This window comes from Balaenoptera musculus, chromosome 9 (genome assembly GCF_009873245.2).
Source record: "Balaenoptera musculus isolate JJ_BM4_2016_0621 chromosome 9, mBalMus1.pri.v3, whole genome shotgun sequence".
Classification (NCBI taxonomy): domain Eukaryota; kingdom Metazoa; phylum Chordata; class Mammalia; order Artiodactyla; family Balaenopteridae; genus Balaenoptera; species Balaenoptera musculus.
The window spans coordinates 52,492,197-52,508,762 of NC_045793.1; the positions used below are offsets into that span (position 1 = coordinate 52,492,197).

Consider the following 16,566-nt stretch of genomic DNA (forward strand, 5'->3'; position numbering starts at 1 on the left):
GAGGCGAAACAATGATTTAGTTATACAGACTAAGAATTAATTATTTCCACCCAACACGTTCAGTATCAAAGCAAGCCGATCTCACTTACTGTCAGACACAGCAGAGCTGGGAAACAGATAATGGTTCCGTGGCAAACATCCCTTTGCTGAATATTCTATGTATGGTTAGTGAAATGATTGAAGGATGAGTTCCAATCCTGAGGCTTTTATAGCATCCAGCCGTTGTGGCTCCTCTGATTCTTTCTGGACTCAGTAGACACCTCCGGTTTCAAAAAGGCCCTTTTAACATTTTTCAACAGGCAAATATAAACTGAAGTTTTTCTGAACCACCTTACTGCCTGGCCCTAAACGCCATCCAACTAATACACAAAGATCCTTGAAAACCCCCCAAATGTGACTCTTTAATTATTCAGCAACATGTTGTTTAGCGGCAGATGAAAAACCAAAAGCATTGGAAGGAGAAATGTTTCAGGACTATGAAGCTAAATTGGGAATGCAAATTTTTTATGATTGAAATAAGTATCACCGCCGGGATTTTTTTTTTAAATCAACCTCACCTTTCCTCTGTCAAAGAGTCTCTCTCTTTATCCAAGTGTCTTATCTTTTTCAGTGGAAAATAAAGCTAAGCATCATTTTACCAATTATTTATTTTCCCATTTTGAATAACCAGGTACATTCCAGGTTGTAAACAATGTTAGGGTGAAACCCATAGATTCACAATCTTGTGATCCATCTTTCTTGGCATTTTTGCAGGAGAATAAATGACAACAACAATAAAAATACTGTGACATTGAAATTTTATATCTACAGTGAGGATGTTTATGGGCGTTGCCTAATTGTCCTAGTCATCTCTGAAGTTGTGGAATGGAAGGGGAAGCAAAGAGGTAGCTTCTTTAAGGAGCCTCAAATGGGTCTTCTAGGAGGGAAATGTAATAAGATATGATGGCACTGCCCTGTATCCTCAGGATTGAGACTTGTGAAGGAGAAGCAGAGGAAAAAAAGACTATTTCTTGCCCTTCTTGCAGTATCCAGGGAATTTATAATTGGGAGCAGAGGAGGTAGACATCAGAAGTCAGTCCTGAGGAAGTGTAACATTGAGTGAGGCACTATGATGTTCTTTTTGTGTTTCATCTATCCAACCTCTGTGCCTAGCCCAATACCTAGCAAATGTGTTCAATACGTATTTGTTGAGTTAGTTTATATTTTCTTTCCACCCAAATTCTAGGCAATTTGCCCAGGCTTAAAGGTGCAAAGACTCTGTCAGAAGCAATGAGACAAATTAAAGCTGTTATGGTAGGAGCACTTTAATAAACAAAGAAAATAGGGCTATAAAATTTGGGAGTTGTATTAGTCAGAATATGTTAGGCTACTCGATGGTAATGAACAACCCCTCCAATCTCAGAGACTTATTAACATAAAGAAAATTTATTTCTAACTCATGCAAAGACTAATGCAGATGTTCCTGGTCAGGTCATTCTTTTAGGTGGCTCTCTTCCAAGTGGTGACACAGGGATCCAGGCTCTTTCCATCTAGTACTTTTGTCATCCCCTATGCCACCGTTGTCTTCCAGTCTATCTTTTCCAACCAGCTAACCATGGAATGAAAAGACAGCATGGAGAAGGTGCACCCTTGTTTTATCCTGGAAGTTATACATCAATTCTGCAACAAATTTTTTTTTTCATTGATGGAGTTATACATCAATTCTGCAACAAAATTTTAATAAAAATGGTCCCCAGCAGATATTAGGGACTGGAAAATATAGTTCAGCTATGTACCCAGAGAGAGAAAGGGGTTTGGTGAGTATCTAACCAGTCTTTGCCAAGAGAACCTGCTAAAAATACTGATAAAGAGAGTAACAAGACAGAGCTAATGGCTGGAGAAGCCAAGCCACAGTAATAATGTCAACTTGTCAGCAGTCATGAAGACCAGGGAGGAACAATCAAACAATAGCAACAAACCAGGAAGGCAGGGTAAGGACAGTGCAGGGACACTGAACCATAGCAAAAGTCCAGCAGAAGTGAAGAGTGTGGGGTGGAGAGTGAAGGTCTGGGCCAGATAATTTCTAGACCTCCAAGGAGAACCACCTTGAGATATTGCTAGGAGAAGAAAGTTACTTGGAGGAGCTTGGCTTTAGACAGGCCTCCCTGTGAGGGCCAGATACACAGACCACTTTAATAGTTATACATGTATTGCTCATAACCTGTGGGCTCCAGGAAGGTGAAACTTATTAGTTACAAGTCACATAACCTCAAACATATACATAAGCATACTAGTAATTTTCATTTATTGAGCACCTGTTTTCCAGGCACTTTATGTATATCATCTCTAATCCTTACAATAGCCCTGTAATGTACTAGTTTTCCTTAGTTTCCATGAGGAAACTAAAGTTTAGAGGAATTAATTTGTCAGCCATTTTGTAGTGATATAGCTGGACTTGAACATAGTGAATCTGACACTAAATTCCAAACTACAGTGTAGTGGCACCTACATCTATGTTCCTGTTCCCTATGATATACGTCCATATATACCAAAATGCCTATTTTTTGAGGAAGTGCATCAAATAGCTACTATCACATACAAACCACCCCAAAACAGAGTGTTTCAAGAACTCTTTTGCCATATGATCCAGTAATCCCACTCCTGGGCATTTATCTAGACAAAACTACAAATCGAAAAGATACATGCACCCCAATGTTCATTGCAGCACTATTTACAATAGCCAAGACATGGAAGCAACCTAAATGTCCATCGACAGATGAATGGATAAAGAAGATGTGGTATATATATGCAATGGAATATTACTCAGCCATAAAAAAGAATGAAATAAGGTCATTTGCAGCAACATGAATGGGCCTAGAGATTATCATACTAAGTAAAATAAGTCAGAAAGAGAAAGACAAATACCATATGATATCACTTATATGTGGAATCTAAAATATGACACAAATGAACATATCTAAGAAACAGAAACAGACTCACAGACATAGAGAACAGACTTGTGGTTGCCAAAGGGGAGGGGGTAGGGGAGGGAAGGACTGGGAGTTTGGGGTTAGCAGATGCAAACTATTACATATAGGATGGATAAACAACAAGGTCCTACTGTATAGCCCAGGGAACTATATTCAATATCCTGTGATAAACCATAATGGAAAAGAATATGAAATAGAATATATATATATATATTCTTTTTCATATTCTTTGCTGTACAGCATAAATTAACATTGTAAATCAACTATACTTCAATACAAATTGTTTCCAAAAAAAGAACTCTTCATTATTTTTCACAAGTCTGTGGTTGGCTGAGCAGTTCTGCTGATGGGGCGGGGTTTGGCTGGTGTCTCTGATGCATCCGTGGCCAGCTGGCAGGTGGGCTGGGGGCTGCCTCATCTGGAATGGCCTCAGCCAGGGTAACCTGGTTCTGCTCCATGAGTTCTCTCATTCTTGTTCTCGTGACAGCAGCAAGACTCCAAGAGAGAATGGAAGCACAAGGTCTCTTGAGATCTAGGCTTAGAGCTGGGACACCACCACTTCTGCCATGTTGGCCAAAGAGAGTCACCAGACCAGCCCAGGTTCAAGAGTGGGGAAATAAAATCTATCTCTTGATGGGAGGAGCTAAAAAGTCACTTTGCAGAGGGCTTGGATATGAGAACAGGTAGAGAATTGGGGCCATTTTTGCAATCAACCACCCACATCTAATATCTTAGATATTTTCCCCCTAAAATAAAGTACATAAGAGAACATGTTTGCCTAAAATGTCATTTTATTAATTGGTGGAATAACATGTGAGTCTTCTAGAATATATGTGTTATCTAGTCCCTCTGGTCTGAAAAGCACTAGATAGTGTGTTGGATAAATACCTTTTGTCCAAAGGTAAAAGGTAAAGTGGATAAATACCTTTTTTATTTAGCGAGTCAGGGCACAAAAATACCCACTTCCAGCCACCAGATCCATCTAAACAGAAAAGCTTTGCAGTAGAAGATTTTTAAAAAGCAAGATAAAATTGAAAGTTGAAAATCTGACTTCCTGTATGCCTGGCAAAGAAGCAGGGAGGGCAGGGGAGGAAGCTGTGAATGTGTGATGAGCAGCTGGCTTTTATTTTTAAACACATATTACTGTTACCCAGATTTTTTTTTTTTTCTAGAAAAATGAAAAGAGACGTATAAGGGATTCTAGCACACAGGAATACCATTTCCAGTAGATGCCAATGTGATTGACATGGTCTTCTCAATATAAAGTCTTCTCTTTGTAGTCTATTTATTTAGTCTATTTAGACTATTTTATTTAGTCTATTTAGTCTATTTAGAATGGGAAAAAGAAATGCACAATAAATGCTGAAAGGTGAAAAATACTATTGATTGTTAGTAGGTCCTCAAGAGATGTTTGAAATGCCTGAATCAAGCTTTACTCACTATTGCAACAGACTTTTCTTTCAAGTTTAGTGTTGTTGTTTGTGAGCTTGAGAACCTACATTTCATACTCCTCTAACGCTAAAAGTCTTTGTTCAGAGGGAATAATCCAGTACCATCGTGGTAACCAGGGTGCTCGAATATTATTTTTAGGTCCAAACTTATGAGTAAACTAAAAGCATAACATTAAGAAAGCCTCAGGGAGAGCCAACCAAATGCTCCCTCTTTTCTTCTGAGGCCACTTGATAGTAAATCCAGAAATGATAAAGCAACTGACACATAAGCAAATTGCTTTGTAGGTTTTATGGCCAATTTATGGAACTAATTTCTACAAACTCTCACCAAAGGTTGCAAAAAAACAAAACAAAATACAACAACAAAAAAAACAAACCAATAAACAAAAAAAACCATCCACAGGGACCAGTAAGATAATATAAATGACTAAAGCAAGCAGGGGGTAAGGAGTAGTGGTGATTATGGTGAACCCCATCTAAAGAGAAATGTTAAAAACTTAAACCAAACAAAAAACATTGTGTAAACCAAACAAAGCAAGTCTGTGGGTCAGATGTGATCTCTGCTTTGCTGATTCATGACTTCTACTCAGATCAAAGCCAAATCGAGAGAAAACGAGATACCTCTAGCCATAACTTCTTATGCCAAATCAACACAAGGATTAAAGAAAGTTTTCCAGCTCCTTTTCTACCCTCTCCTTTGGCAAATTAAAGTAATATTATAAAATTATGTGTCAATCTCAAGAAGCACAATTATATGTGATTATCAACTCTGAGATTCACCTTGAGTTTTCTCTGAAATTATCTATGCATGCTGAGAAACGCAAAAACAAGTATTTGGGGATAACAAAGACTCTAAACACCACATTTTCTTTTGAAACATACATGAAATTTAGACAAAAGCTATTTTTGCTTATTTCAATAGGCCTTAAAGAATGTATTGTGAAGCCTGAATATAACTGGGACCCAACGTGGCTCAGTGTATGTGCAGGGTCAGTTGAAAGAAATAGCAGAGAAGCACAAAAGAAATTGACATTCATCTATATGTCCCCAAGTAAAACAACCTGAGATATAAAGAAAACCCCTTATTTTCCCCTATAAGAAAAATCACTAAAAACATGACTGGAGTTACTTTTTGAACCACTCTCCACAGTATTTCACAGTGCATCATCTTTATTTCCATCTAAGTTACTGGAGAATTTGTTCTTTTTGATTCTGTGAATGATGTTCTCCCTGGAAATGTCACCTCAAGAAGCAAGTACCCATTCTATAATATTAGATCTCTTGTTTTTCTTTTTAGTCACCTTGTTGGTGTTTACGTTGGATCTCCATAACATAAATATGTACTGTTTTGCTTTTTAAAGACCTACGAAGATCTATTTAAAGATTTATAAAAGACTTACAAGATCTATAAAAGATGTTCTATAGACAATGAATATCACTGATTGCAATTATGAGCTGATACCCTAGAAATAAACAACTAAATTTGTAGTTAATATTTTTGCTTCTTTCTTAGACTCCATCAGGGAATTTCCAGATTTTCAGAATCACTCAAAAACAGCATTGATGGAGATCTTTTAGGCCAATGTGCCTTCCCCAAACAGCACTTAGCTGCTCGAAATAAAGTAAATGAAAGAAAGCCCCAAATATGAGAAACTTTACAGGGACTTGGCTATAATTCCTCTCCTCTAAAGGATAGTTTTGAAAAAAAGAAAACACCTTGGTTTATAATAGGCACATATAATAATCAAACTATTTCAATGCCATTTAGCCTTTGAAAAAAGACCAAAGAGATGGAGGTGGGGATAAAGTTCTTAATGTCCAGCCAAACCTCTTAACAATCGTCTCTTCTGCTCTCTGCCACTGTTTTCCACACAGGCAGCAGCTGCTACTCCATCAATCTACTCCCCATTCCCAGTTGCCCACTATAAAATTCTTCCCCCACATGCACCCGGCACAGCGTCTCCCACACACAGAGGTGGCACAGAGTGGCCGACAATCTGTTTCTTTCTCTCCCACCCACGCTTTCCCTCCCCTCCACGTGGCTCCTCTATTCTCTCTCCACCTCCAGCCCCACCCCCAACCCTAGGGCCTCCATTTACGCTCCCCACAAAGACACTCTGGGAACTCTCACTCTGATTATATTCCTTGGGAAAATCTGTCCATTACCCAGATTCTGCACCAAAGAGGAAAGTCCAGGTGCTGGCATACCCGCAAAGCAAGAATCCTCCCCTCTCGAAAAGCAGAGAGAAGGGAGAAAGGCCTCGTGTTCATTAATCCTGTTTATTCCAGTGATGCTTGAATAGACACGTCCTGTCCTGTGTGCAGCCCTGGGGGATTGCATAATTGTGCCAAGGAAGATACAAGCCCCTTCATGGCAGTAAAAATGTAATCCTTGTCAAACACAATGCTAACATACTCTCATGTCCCAAACCAATTACTGTTTCATCTGAGTCACTCATGTTTCCTTCCAGAATTTTTGGGCTGGAATTTTGTGGTAGGAAAATTTAATCTTCTCATGCTCTGATATGTAAGACAAGAAATCAATTGCTTGAAGCTTTACCTTGTACTTACCAAGAAGGGGAAGCAATGAGATTTAGTGACTCTGTTAGATTTTTAAGTGGAAAAAGAATAATATTTTTGAATTAATCCATTGAATTTTCATCCATAATCTGTTCAGGCAATTCACCTAATTTAGTGACTTCAAAGAACAACCATTCCTGTGCGTCATGAACTCGGAAAGGGCTTTGTGGGGTGAGTCTTCTGCCTCCTATGGCTTGGGTGGGAGGTGGGGGGCAATCGGTGGAATTCAGCTGGGCTTCCTAAACGATCCATGACGATTTCGCTCATGTGCCTGGCGTCTTGGTGGGGATGGCTGGAAGGCTGGGCTCCACTGCACCCTTCTCATCTCTGTGTAATCTAAGATCCTCTCCATATAGTCTTTCCAGGGTAACTGGACTTTTTACATGGCAGTTCAGGGTTTCAAGAGCGAGGGTTCCAAGAGACAGAAAGAGATCTGCCAGTCTCTTAAGGACTGAGCTAGCAAAGGCACACTGCCATTTCCACCATATTCTGTTGGTCAAAGCAGTTACGGGCTTTTAAAGTGAAGATTCACAGAGCCACAGTTTGATGGCAACAGTGTCAAAAAACTCCAAACAGACCCCCAAACTGTGACTATCTCTCATCCACCACACTTTTCCTTATCAGAAGCTATGCCTGGAAGACTCAGCTCAACTGGTTTCTTCCACAGCAGGGGTTGGCAAACAATGGCCCACAGACCAAATCCCGCCCACCTCCCGTTTTTGCAAACAAAGCTTTACTGGAACACAATCACATTCATTTATATACTGTCTATGGCTGTTTTTACACTACAACAGTAGAGTTGAATAGTTGTGACAGAGACCATATGGCCCACAAAGCCTAAAATATTTACTCTCTGGCCCTTTACAGAAAAAGTTTGCCAACTCCTGTTCTATAGCATAGAGAGAACCTAGTTATCACAGAGATAGTAGAAAAAATACCCCTTCCAGCCCTGGTCAATTGTGAGGCTGAGATAGAGTAGGGGGTGGGGAGCTCAGGCACGTGTATCTCATTGTGCCCTTATGAGTGGGTCCTCCAGGGGTTCTATAGTAAAAACATCCAGATGTAAGGGAATCTGAGGTCACGGCTGGTGGCATGTTCCTCTGGGGGAGGGGGACAGGGGCAGCCAGTCTCTAGGAGAAGACCTGCGCCCAGGCACTGCCAACATGGCAGGGCAGGATGCTACAGCACTGCTAGCAAGTCTGCCTCACAGATGAGCTGGGGCAGCTCCTTCTGTGGAGGCTGCTGGGGTCAGAAGGTCCTGTAGGCTTTGGTAAATAGGAGCACAGAGGTGGGCATGTCCCAGGGAGCAGCTTGGAGGATCCATGACCAGGAAAACTGGCTGGAACCAGACACATACCCTTGTGGCCATCAGTCTAGAGATGGGACCAGAGGCCCCACTCCCCAGGAGAACAATGAGAGTCTGAAGCTCCCCATGTGGACACGGGCCCTCAGGTCATGCAAAATGCACACTCCTCACCTCCTGAGTAAGAAGAGCCAGAGGAGGGGAAAACTGAGTCATCTAAGAGAGTAAGAGAGATGGCTTAAACTCAACCAGCTGTGTTGCCATCCATTGTAGCAAGTTCGGACTTTGAACACTCCCCTGATCCCCAACTAATCAATAAGGTAGGCCTGAAGAATGTCATTATTTATGGGAAATAAACTACAATTTTTTTTTTTTTTTTGCACACCTGAATGTAGAATATAACTTTTAGACCCTGTTGCAGTGAGAGTCTGTGAATATCTTTTTTTTTTTTTTCAAGTGTTCCCAGAAACGTATGCTTTTATTTTTTGACCTAAAGATCGGTGTTTGATGAAGTGATTGTAATCTTTAGAGCACCATGGTGTTATCTCTCTTTCCCATATAGCCTTCAACTTCTGTGACTGCAGGGACCATAATTGGTGCATCTGTGCCAGTACCTAGCACAGTCTCAGGGACGTGGCAGATACTTAAAAATATTTGTGGCATGAATGAATGTTCTCTGCAGTTAGTGCATCTCCAGGAGCAGTAGACAGCTTTTTCTGTCTACTTTTTTTTTTTTTTTTACATCTTTATTGGAGTATAATTGCTTTAAAATGGTGTGTTAGTTTCTGCTGTATAACAAAGTGAATCAGCTATACGTATACATATATCCCCATATCCCCTCCCTCTTGTGTCTCCCTCCCACCCTCCCTATCCCACCCCTCTAGGAGAACACAAAGCACCAAGCTGATCTCCCTGTGCTATGCAGCTGCTTCCTACTAGCTATCTATTTTGCATTTGGTAGTGTATATATGTCCATGCCACTCTCACTTTGTCCCAGCTTACCCTTCCCCCTCTCCGTGTCCTCAAGTCCATTCTCTACGTCTGCATCTTTATTCATGTCCTGCCCCTAGGTTCTTTTTTTTTTTTTTAACATCTTTATTGGAGTATAATTGCTTTACAATGGTGTGTTAGTTTCTGCTTTATAACAAAGTGAATCAGCTATACGTATACATATATCCCCATATCTCTTCCCTCCTGCATCTCCCTCCCTCCCATCCTCCCTATCCCACCCCTCTAGGTGGTCACAAAGCACAGAGCTGATCTTCCTGTGCTATGCGGTTGCTTCCCACTAGCTATCTATTTTACGTTTGATAGTGTATATATGTCCATGCCACTCTCTCACTTTGTCCCAGGTTACCCTTCCCCCTCCCCATGTCCTCAGATCCATTCTCTAGTAGGTCTGCGTTTTTATTCCCGTCCTGCCCCTAGGTTCTTCATGACCATTTTGTTTTGTTTTGTTTTTAGATTCCATATATATATGTGTCAGCATATGGTATTTGTTTTTCTCTTTCTGACTTACTTCACTCTGTATGAGCGACTCTAGGTCCATCTACCTCACTACAAATAACTCAATTTCGTTTCTTTTTATGGCTGAGTAATATTCCATTGTATATATGTGCCACATCTTCTTTATCCATTCATCTGTCGATGGACACTTAGGTTGCTTTCATGTCCTGGCTATTGTAAATAGAGCTGTAATGAACATTGTGGTACATGACTCTTTTTGAATTATGGTTTTCTCAGGGCATATGCCCAGTAGTGGGATTGCTGGGTCGTATGGTAGATGTATTTTTAGTTTTTTAAGGAACCTCCATACAGTTCTCCATAGTGACTGTATCAATTTACATTCCCACCAACAGTGCAAGAGGGTTCCCTTTACTCCACACCCTCTCCAGCATTTATTGTTTGTAGATTTTTTGATGATGGCCATTCTGACTGGTGTGAGGTGATACTTCACTGTAGTTTTGATTTGCATTTCTCTAATGATTAGTGATGTTGAGCATCCTTTCATGTGTTTGTTGGCAACCTGCATATCTTCTTTGGAGAAACGTCTAGTTAGGTCTTCTGCCCATTTTTGGATTTCATTGTTTGTTGTTTTGATTTTGAGCTGCATGAGCTGCTTGTATATTTTAGAGATTAATCTTCTGTTAGTTGCTTCATTTGCAAATATGTTCTTCCTTTCTGAGGGTTGTCTTTTCATCTTGTTTATAATTTCCTTTGCTGTGCAAAAGCTTTTAAGTTTCATTAGGTCGCATTTGTTTATTTTTGTTTTTATTTCCATTTCTCTAGAAGGTGGGTCAAAAAGGATCTTGCTGTGATTGATGTCATAGAGTGTTCTGCCTATGTTTTCCTCTAAGAGTTTTATAGTGTCTGGCCTTACATTTAGGTCTTTAATCCATTTTGAGTTTATTTTTGTGTATGGTGTTAGGGAGTGTTCTAATTTCATTCTTTTACATGTGGCTGTCCAGTTTTCCCAGCACCACTGTTGAAGAGGCTGTCTTTTCTCCATTGTATATTCTTGCCTCTTTTATCAAAGATAAGGTGACCATATGTGTGTGGGTTTATCTCTGGGCTTTCTATCCTGTTCCATTGATCTATATTTCTGTTTTTGTGCCAGTACCATACCATACTGTCTTGACTACTGTAGCTTTGTAGTATAGTCTGAAGTCAGGGAGACTGATTCCTCCAGCTCCGTTTTTCTTTCTCAAGATTGCTTTGGCTATTCGGGGTCTTTTGTGTTTCCATACAAATTGTGAAATTTTTTGTTCTAGTTCTGTGAAAAATGCCATTGGTAGTTTGATAGGGATTGCACTGAATCTGTAGAGTGCTTTGGGTAGTATGTCTGTGAATTTCTTACATTCTCTTAAGTTAAATCCGTGTTGTAAATGTCTTAACATAAGTGCTAGGGCTTATCATCAAACTTCTAATAGGACTGGAATGAACCTCCTTCTTGAAAGGTGGAGGACCTTCCTGTGGTAGGTCATAAAGTGAAGTTTATGAGCAGTTTGGCCTAGTTCCACTGTGGTTTGCATTGATAATGACCTTGGGCAATGCAGTGTAATATAATGTTGCAAGGAAGCCACTAAGGCCAGTTTCCTCTCAAGAAAATAACAGTGAAGTGAATTCAGACGACTCCCTTGCAAAGTTTCTGCTTCCACCCCAGCAACACTACCACTCTGTTCTACATGCTAAAAGGTGTGGGGCCACTTTTCTTATTTGCTAATAAACAGACCATTGGCTGTTAGAAACCAAAGCTGAAGGAGCAGTTTTTAGCTGCTGACTTCAAGTGCAAAGGTGTGGTAGTGTGACTTTCTTTAGCTGGGGCCCTGGCATGGTTGGCTGTAGCTGCCTGAAGACCTAGGGAAGGGGGATCCTGGGTTTGAAAATAAGGGCAACCTTTCTCCTGGAGACTTTCTCTCTTCTTATGGGGCATGGACAAAGCCATCCAGAAAAACAGCTATTAGTAGACAAAGTGTCTATCTTAGGCCAAATTTTAAGACAGCTTGTTTATTGCTGTGTAATAAACCAACCCCACTGCAGTTTGTTGAGGCTTGAAGCAACATCAATTTTGTTATCTCTCATAATGCCCATGGGTTGACTGAGCTCAGTTGGGTGGTTCTTCCACCTGATGTGATGTCATCTGGAGCCACGGTCATCTGAGGGCTCATCTGGTTTTCAAAAATCCAAGACGGTGCTGAATCCTCAATGGGGGCTATCAACCAGAGCACCTAGGTTCTCCTCCACGTCATCTCTCTGTGTGGCTGGGATCTTTCAAAGCATGTTCCAAGTGGGAACATTCCAAGTGTAAGCATTCCAAGAGGAAGGGAGTGGAAGTTCCAAGTTTCCTAAGGTCTGGACTTAGCAGTCTCAGAATTTCACATCTGTCACATTTCACTGCTCAAAGCAATCACAGGGCCAGCTCAGATTCAATAGGAGAAACAAGACCTTCTTTTTGATGTGAGGAATGGCATGGGCATACAGGGAGGGGAGGTATTGCTGGGGGCTGCATTAGTCAGGGTTCTCCAGAGAAACAGAATCAATGCTGTGTGTGTGTGTGTGTGTGTGTGTGTGTGTGTGTGTAGGGGCGGGGAGAGATAGGGAGAGAAAGAGAGAGAGGGAGAAGGAGAGAGAATGAGAGAAAGAGAGGAGATATTTATTTTAAAGAATTGATTCATACAATTGTGGAGGCTGACAACTCTAAAATCTGTGGGGCAGGCCAGTAGACTGGAAACCTAGAGTAGAATTGCAGTTTGAGTCTGAAGACAGCCTATGATAGAATTTCTCCTTGCTTGTGTTTCCCAAGCAAAAGATCAGTCTTTTTCTATTAAGACCATCAACTGATTAGATGGGGCCCACCTACACTATGAAGAGCAATCTGCTTTATTCAAAGTCTACTGATTTAAATGTTAATCTCATCTAAAAAGCACCTTCACAGCAACATCTAGAAAAATGTTTGACCACATATATGGATATCATGGCCTAGCCAATATGACACATAAGATTAACCATCACGGGGGCCAACCTTGGAGCCTGGTTACACAGTAGGACAAGATTCTTTCTGTCCACACCCCTTCTGGTCATCCCCTCCTCCTGTCCTGCCACCCCCCACTGCTCCTCTGTATTTTCCTTTCTCTTCTTTTATTCCTTTTAGACTCCATCCAGGGTCCTCTTCTCTGCCTCAGCTTCCTGTTCTGTGGTCCTCTCTTCTGCTTTATTTTCCACAGCTTCAAAGTTAATGAAATATTTTCAGCCTCAGCTATTATGCAGGGCTGCTGCATTTGTCTGGTGCTCAAGGAATGAAGTATTCTAAGGACCGTGGTGAGTGAGATGGAAGGAACACCAGGCGAGGGAACAGTCTCCGATACTGCAGGATGTGACTGGTGACTTCACCTTGCAGACCTCGAGCTTCCCCCGCCTCTTTCAGATTGAGCATTCTAGACTCCTCATCCACGTATTTGTTGGAAAAGACTGGAGGAGCCCAAGGTTCTCTCTCTCCTCCCAGGCACCATATGTTCTCTGCAACAATGGCCATCTGGAGATAGGGTTGTTTTTTTGTTTTGCTGTGCTTTAAAAAAGAAATTTCTGTGTTGATAGGAGGGAGAGGCACCTTGTCTCGATAGCGGGAAAAAGTATATTTCTAACAGGTGGAACTTGGAGGGTGCCAGTCAGATCTTCATAGGTAAACAACTACCACCGTGTGTATGTGGGAGTGTGGGTTATCCTCTGAGCTGGGTGGAAACCATCTCACAAAATTTGCATTCCCACTTTTTACCCAGTGCCTGGCTGTGGGATGAAGGCAAAGCAAATATATCCATTTTTTCAATCTCAAAAAGCTTTTCCAATGCATATACTTTGACTCAGGGAGATTCTTTTAAGTTTTTTCCTCTTTCTGAGAATGATTATTCACACACACACACACACACACACTTCAATGAGTTGTTGAAGTAAAAGAACACTTCTAACTAACAACCAGTAGAACAGTAAACATATTTTCAGGTATCTGAGAGAAAGAGATAATAGGTAGTGGAAACTCAGAGTCAGAAAAACCGGGTTTAAAAATACCTATAGGAAATCGTGGGGCGGAGTCAAGATGGCATACTAGGAGGATGCAGAATTCAAGTCTCCTCGCAAATAGGGCACCTACCAGGCACCGGTGGGGGACCACGGACACCTAAGGGGACGGGAGGAACCCCCAGCAACTGGGTAGGACATGGGGTGTGGGGGGAGTGAAGGGGGAGGAGAAGTGGAGGTGGGACAGGACTGGCGCCCCTGACAGGCGGCTGGGGGAAGGGAAGGGATCCCACGCCCCAAGGGGGAAATTGGGGAACCACTGGGAGGGCAGAGGATCAAAAGAGAGCATGGCCAGGTTTACCCTGCCCACTTGGGCCCCCAGGAACCTGTTGAGATCCTGGGCCTGATACTCTGCCCACCAAGGCCCCCTCCAGCCGTGCAGGTCCTGAGGGAGTGGGAGGGAGGGAAGGGGGACCAAAAGTAAAGGCCGGGGGGTGGTCACGGGCGCGCAGAGGCCCGGTCGCGGGCCGCCAGGCCATGCCGCGCGGAGTTTGCGGCCGGCTTGTCTCAGCGCTGCGGGGGACACGCGCACGGCCGCCCGCGGTCGCCCAGAGGTGTGTGCACGCGTCGGTGTCGCGGCCGTCCCCAGAGCAGAGCGAGCGGACGCGGGAACCGCCCCGCGCCTTCGACCCAGCGCTGCTGGAGTTCCTGGTGTGCCCGCTCTCCAAGAAGCCGCTCCGATACGAAGCGACAAATGAACTGATTAACGAAGAGTTAGGAATAGCCTATCCAATTATTGATGGGATTCCTAATATGATACCACAGGCAGCTAGGATGACACATCAAAATAAGAAGCAAGAAGAAACGGAGCAGCGTTAGATCACACGTAAGAACGACAACACACACAACTGAATTTTCTGAATACCATCCGCCTTTTAAAAAGTCAGAGTGGCGGGTAATCAGTGGAGGGGAAGAATGTTTCTGTCTCTTCCTACGTTGACTGTCCTTATTCCGCTGGTCTCGTTAGCAGGGCTGTTATACTTGGCCTCCGTGGAAGAAAACTTCCCGCAGGGCTGCACTAGCACAACCAGCCTGTGCTTTTACAGTCTGCTCTTGCCGGTCACCATACCCGTGTATGTGTTCTTCCACCTTTGGACTTGGATGGGTATTAAACTCTTCAGGCATAATTAATACAGCCAGAGCCAAGACGGTATATCCTAAGGATAGGCTTGAGTGTCTGTCTGCCTCTGAAAGGTCAACTACATGGAAATACTGGACACCCACTTAACGTGCAAGAAAGATGCTTTGCCTAGCTTCTGTCAGAGGTTTAGGATTAGGGGAGGCTTAAGCTGCAGAGGCTTCTTTATTGTACTTTGGTTCTGCCCTTGTTTTTTGAAGGTTCTTATTTATACCTGGGGTATCAGGAGAAACATTTCAACAGAGTGTCTTGTTGGAAATTAATAGCCCCAGCCATCATCTGATGACTTTATGTCTTATCCCATTCATAATTAAAAGTTACTAATTTGAAATCTTATATGTTTATTTTACATTCAGAGTCTGGTAAAGTCCCATGTTAAGGATGACTGAAATAATTCCAGAGGAGCTCTGTTGAGGTAGTTGTAGAGAAATGGATTTGAACTAATGTGGTATAAAACTGTAATAAAATGGAAACTTCATGTATTTGCCAAAATTCTGAGTTTGTAAAATTACCTTCATTTCTTTGGCATCACATGCTTACATTAATAATAAAATAAGCTATTGACATTTTCCATAAAACAATTTGTAGTTTTGTGGGGTTTTTATCCCCCTTTGGTCACTAGAGTGTGACTCTAAGGAAGAGAAAATGTAAAATATTCTAAATTTTAAACTTAGAATATTTAGAGAGACACATAATAGCCAAAATAGAATAATTTCCCAGGAAAGTATGTGCCTCTGGAGGTAGAAGTGGGGTTGAAAGGTTTGCAAATAGCTAATTGTGTCCTATTGAGTTGAGGGCTACGTTTTGAGGCACATTTCAGTTTATTTTCCTGCCACAGGAGACCTATTTTAAATAGCACTACTAAGGGCATGAGCATTTTTACACATTAATAGTTCCTGATTTTCCAGAACTTTCAACAAGATTGATTAGTACAATAACTCTTTCAGAAGTGTAACATAAATATTTCAGTAGTTACCCTAAAGAAACCTAAGAACTGAATATAACCTTAACTGATTCTTAATAGAACCTTAAAGTAGTTTAACAGAACCTTTAGATAGTGATTCTTCCCCTTCAAGAGACAAAACGAGGTTGGATGTGTTTTCTGTTGCATTAATTCAATGTATATACTGTAGTACAAGTCATGTTTTAAAAACTACTCTATGGCAAGGACTTCCCTGGTGGCACAGTGGTTAAGAATCCGCCTGCCAATGAAGGGGACACGGGTTCGAGCCCTGGTCCGGGAAGATCCCACACCCCGCGGGGCAACAAAGCCCGTGCGCCACAACTACTGAGCCTGTGCTCTAGAGCCTGCGAGACACAACTACTGAGCCCACGTGCTGCAACTACTGAAGCCCGTGCGCCTAGAGCCCGTGCTCCGCAACAAGAGAAGCCACCGCAATGAGAAGCCTGCGCACCGCAACGAAGAGGAGCTCCCACTTGCTGCAACTAGAGAAGGCCCATGTGCCGCAACGAAGACCCAACGCAGAAAAAAAAAAAAAACCCAAAAAAACCCTCCTCTATGGCAATATACAAATAACACGGAAGACAATAGAG

At 42.0% G+C, this 16,566-nt stretch overlaps 2 protein-coding genes across 2 annotated transcripts; both read left to right on the forward strand.

Moving 5' to 3' along the window:
* Positions 1-14,351: 14,351 nt before the first annotated feature.
* Positions 14,352-14,727, forward strand: LOC118901340 (protein preY, mitochondrial-like). The gene has a single exon (XM_036864555.1). The coding sequence runs from the start codon at positions 14,352-14,354 to the stop codon at positions 14,691-14,693; it is 342 nt and encodes a 113-aa protein (XP_036720450.1). The 3' UTR covers positions 14,694-14,727.
* Positions 14,728-14,770: 43 nt separating this feature from the next.
* On the forward strand, positions 14,771-16,084 carry LOC118901343 (phosphatidylinositol N-acetylglucosaminyltransferase subunit Y-like). The gene has a single exon (XM_036864556.1). It carries the CDS (start codon positions 14,790-14,792, stop codon positions 15,003-15,005), a length of 216 nt encoding a protein of 71 aa, XP_036720451.1. The 5' UTR covers positions 14,771-14,789; the 3' UTR covers positions 15,006-16,084.
* Positions 16,085-16,566: the final 482 nt, after the last annotated feature.

Excerpts from the sequence above, each read along its gene's own strand:
- LOC118901340 (XM_036864555.1), top strand. The coding sequence starts at position 14,352 with ATGCCGCGCGGAGTTTGCGGCCGGCTTGTCTCAGCGCTGCGGGGGACA.
- LOC118901343 (XM_036864556.1), top strand. The coding sequence starts at position 14,790 with ATGTTTCTGTCTCTTCCTACGTTGACTGTCCTTATTCCGCTGGTCTCG.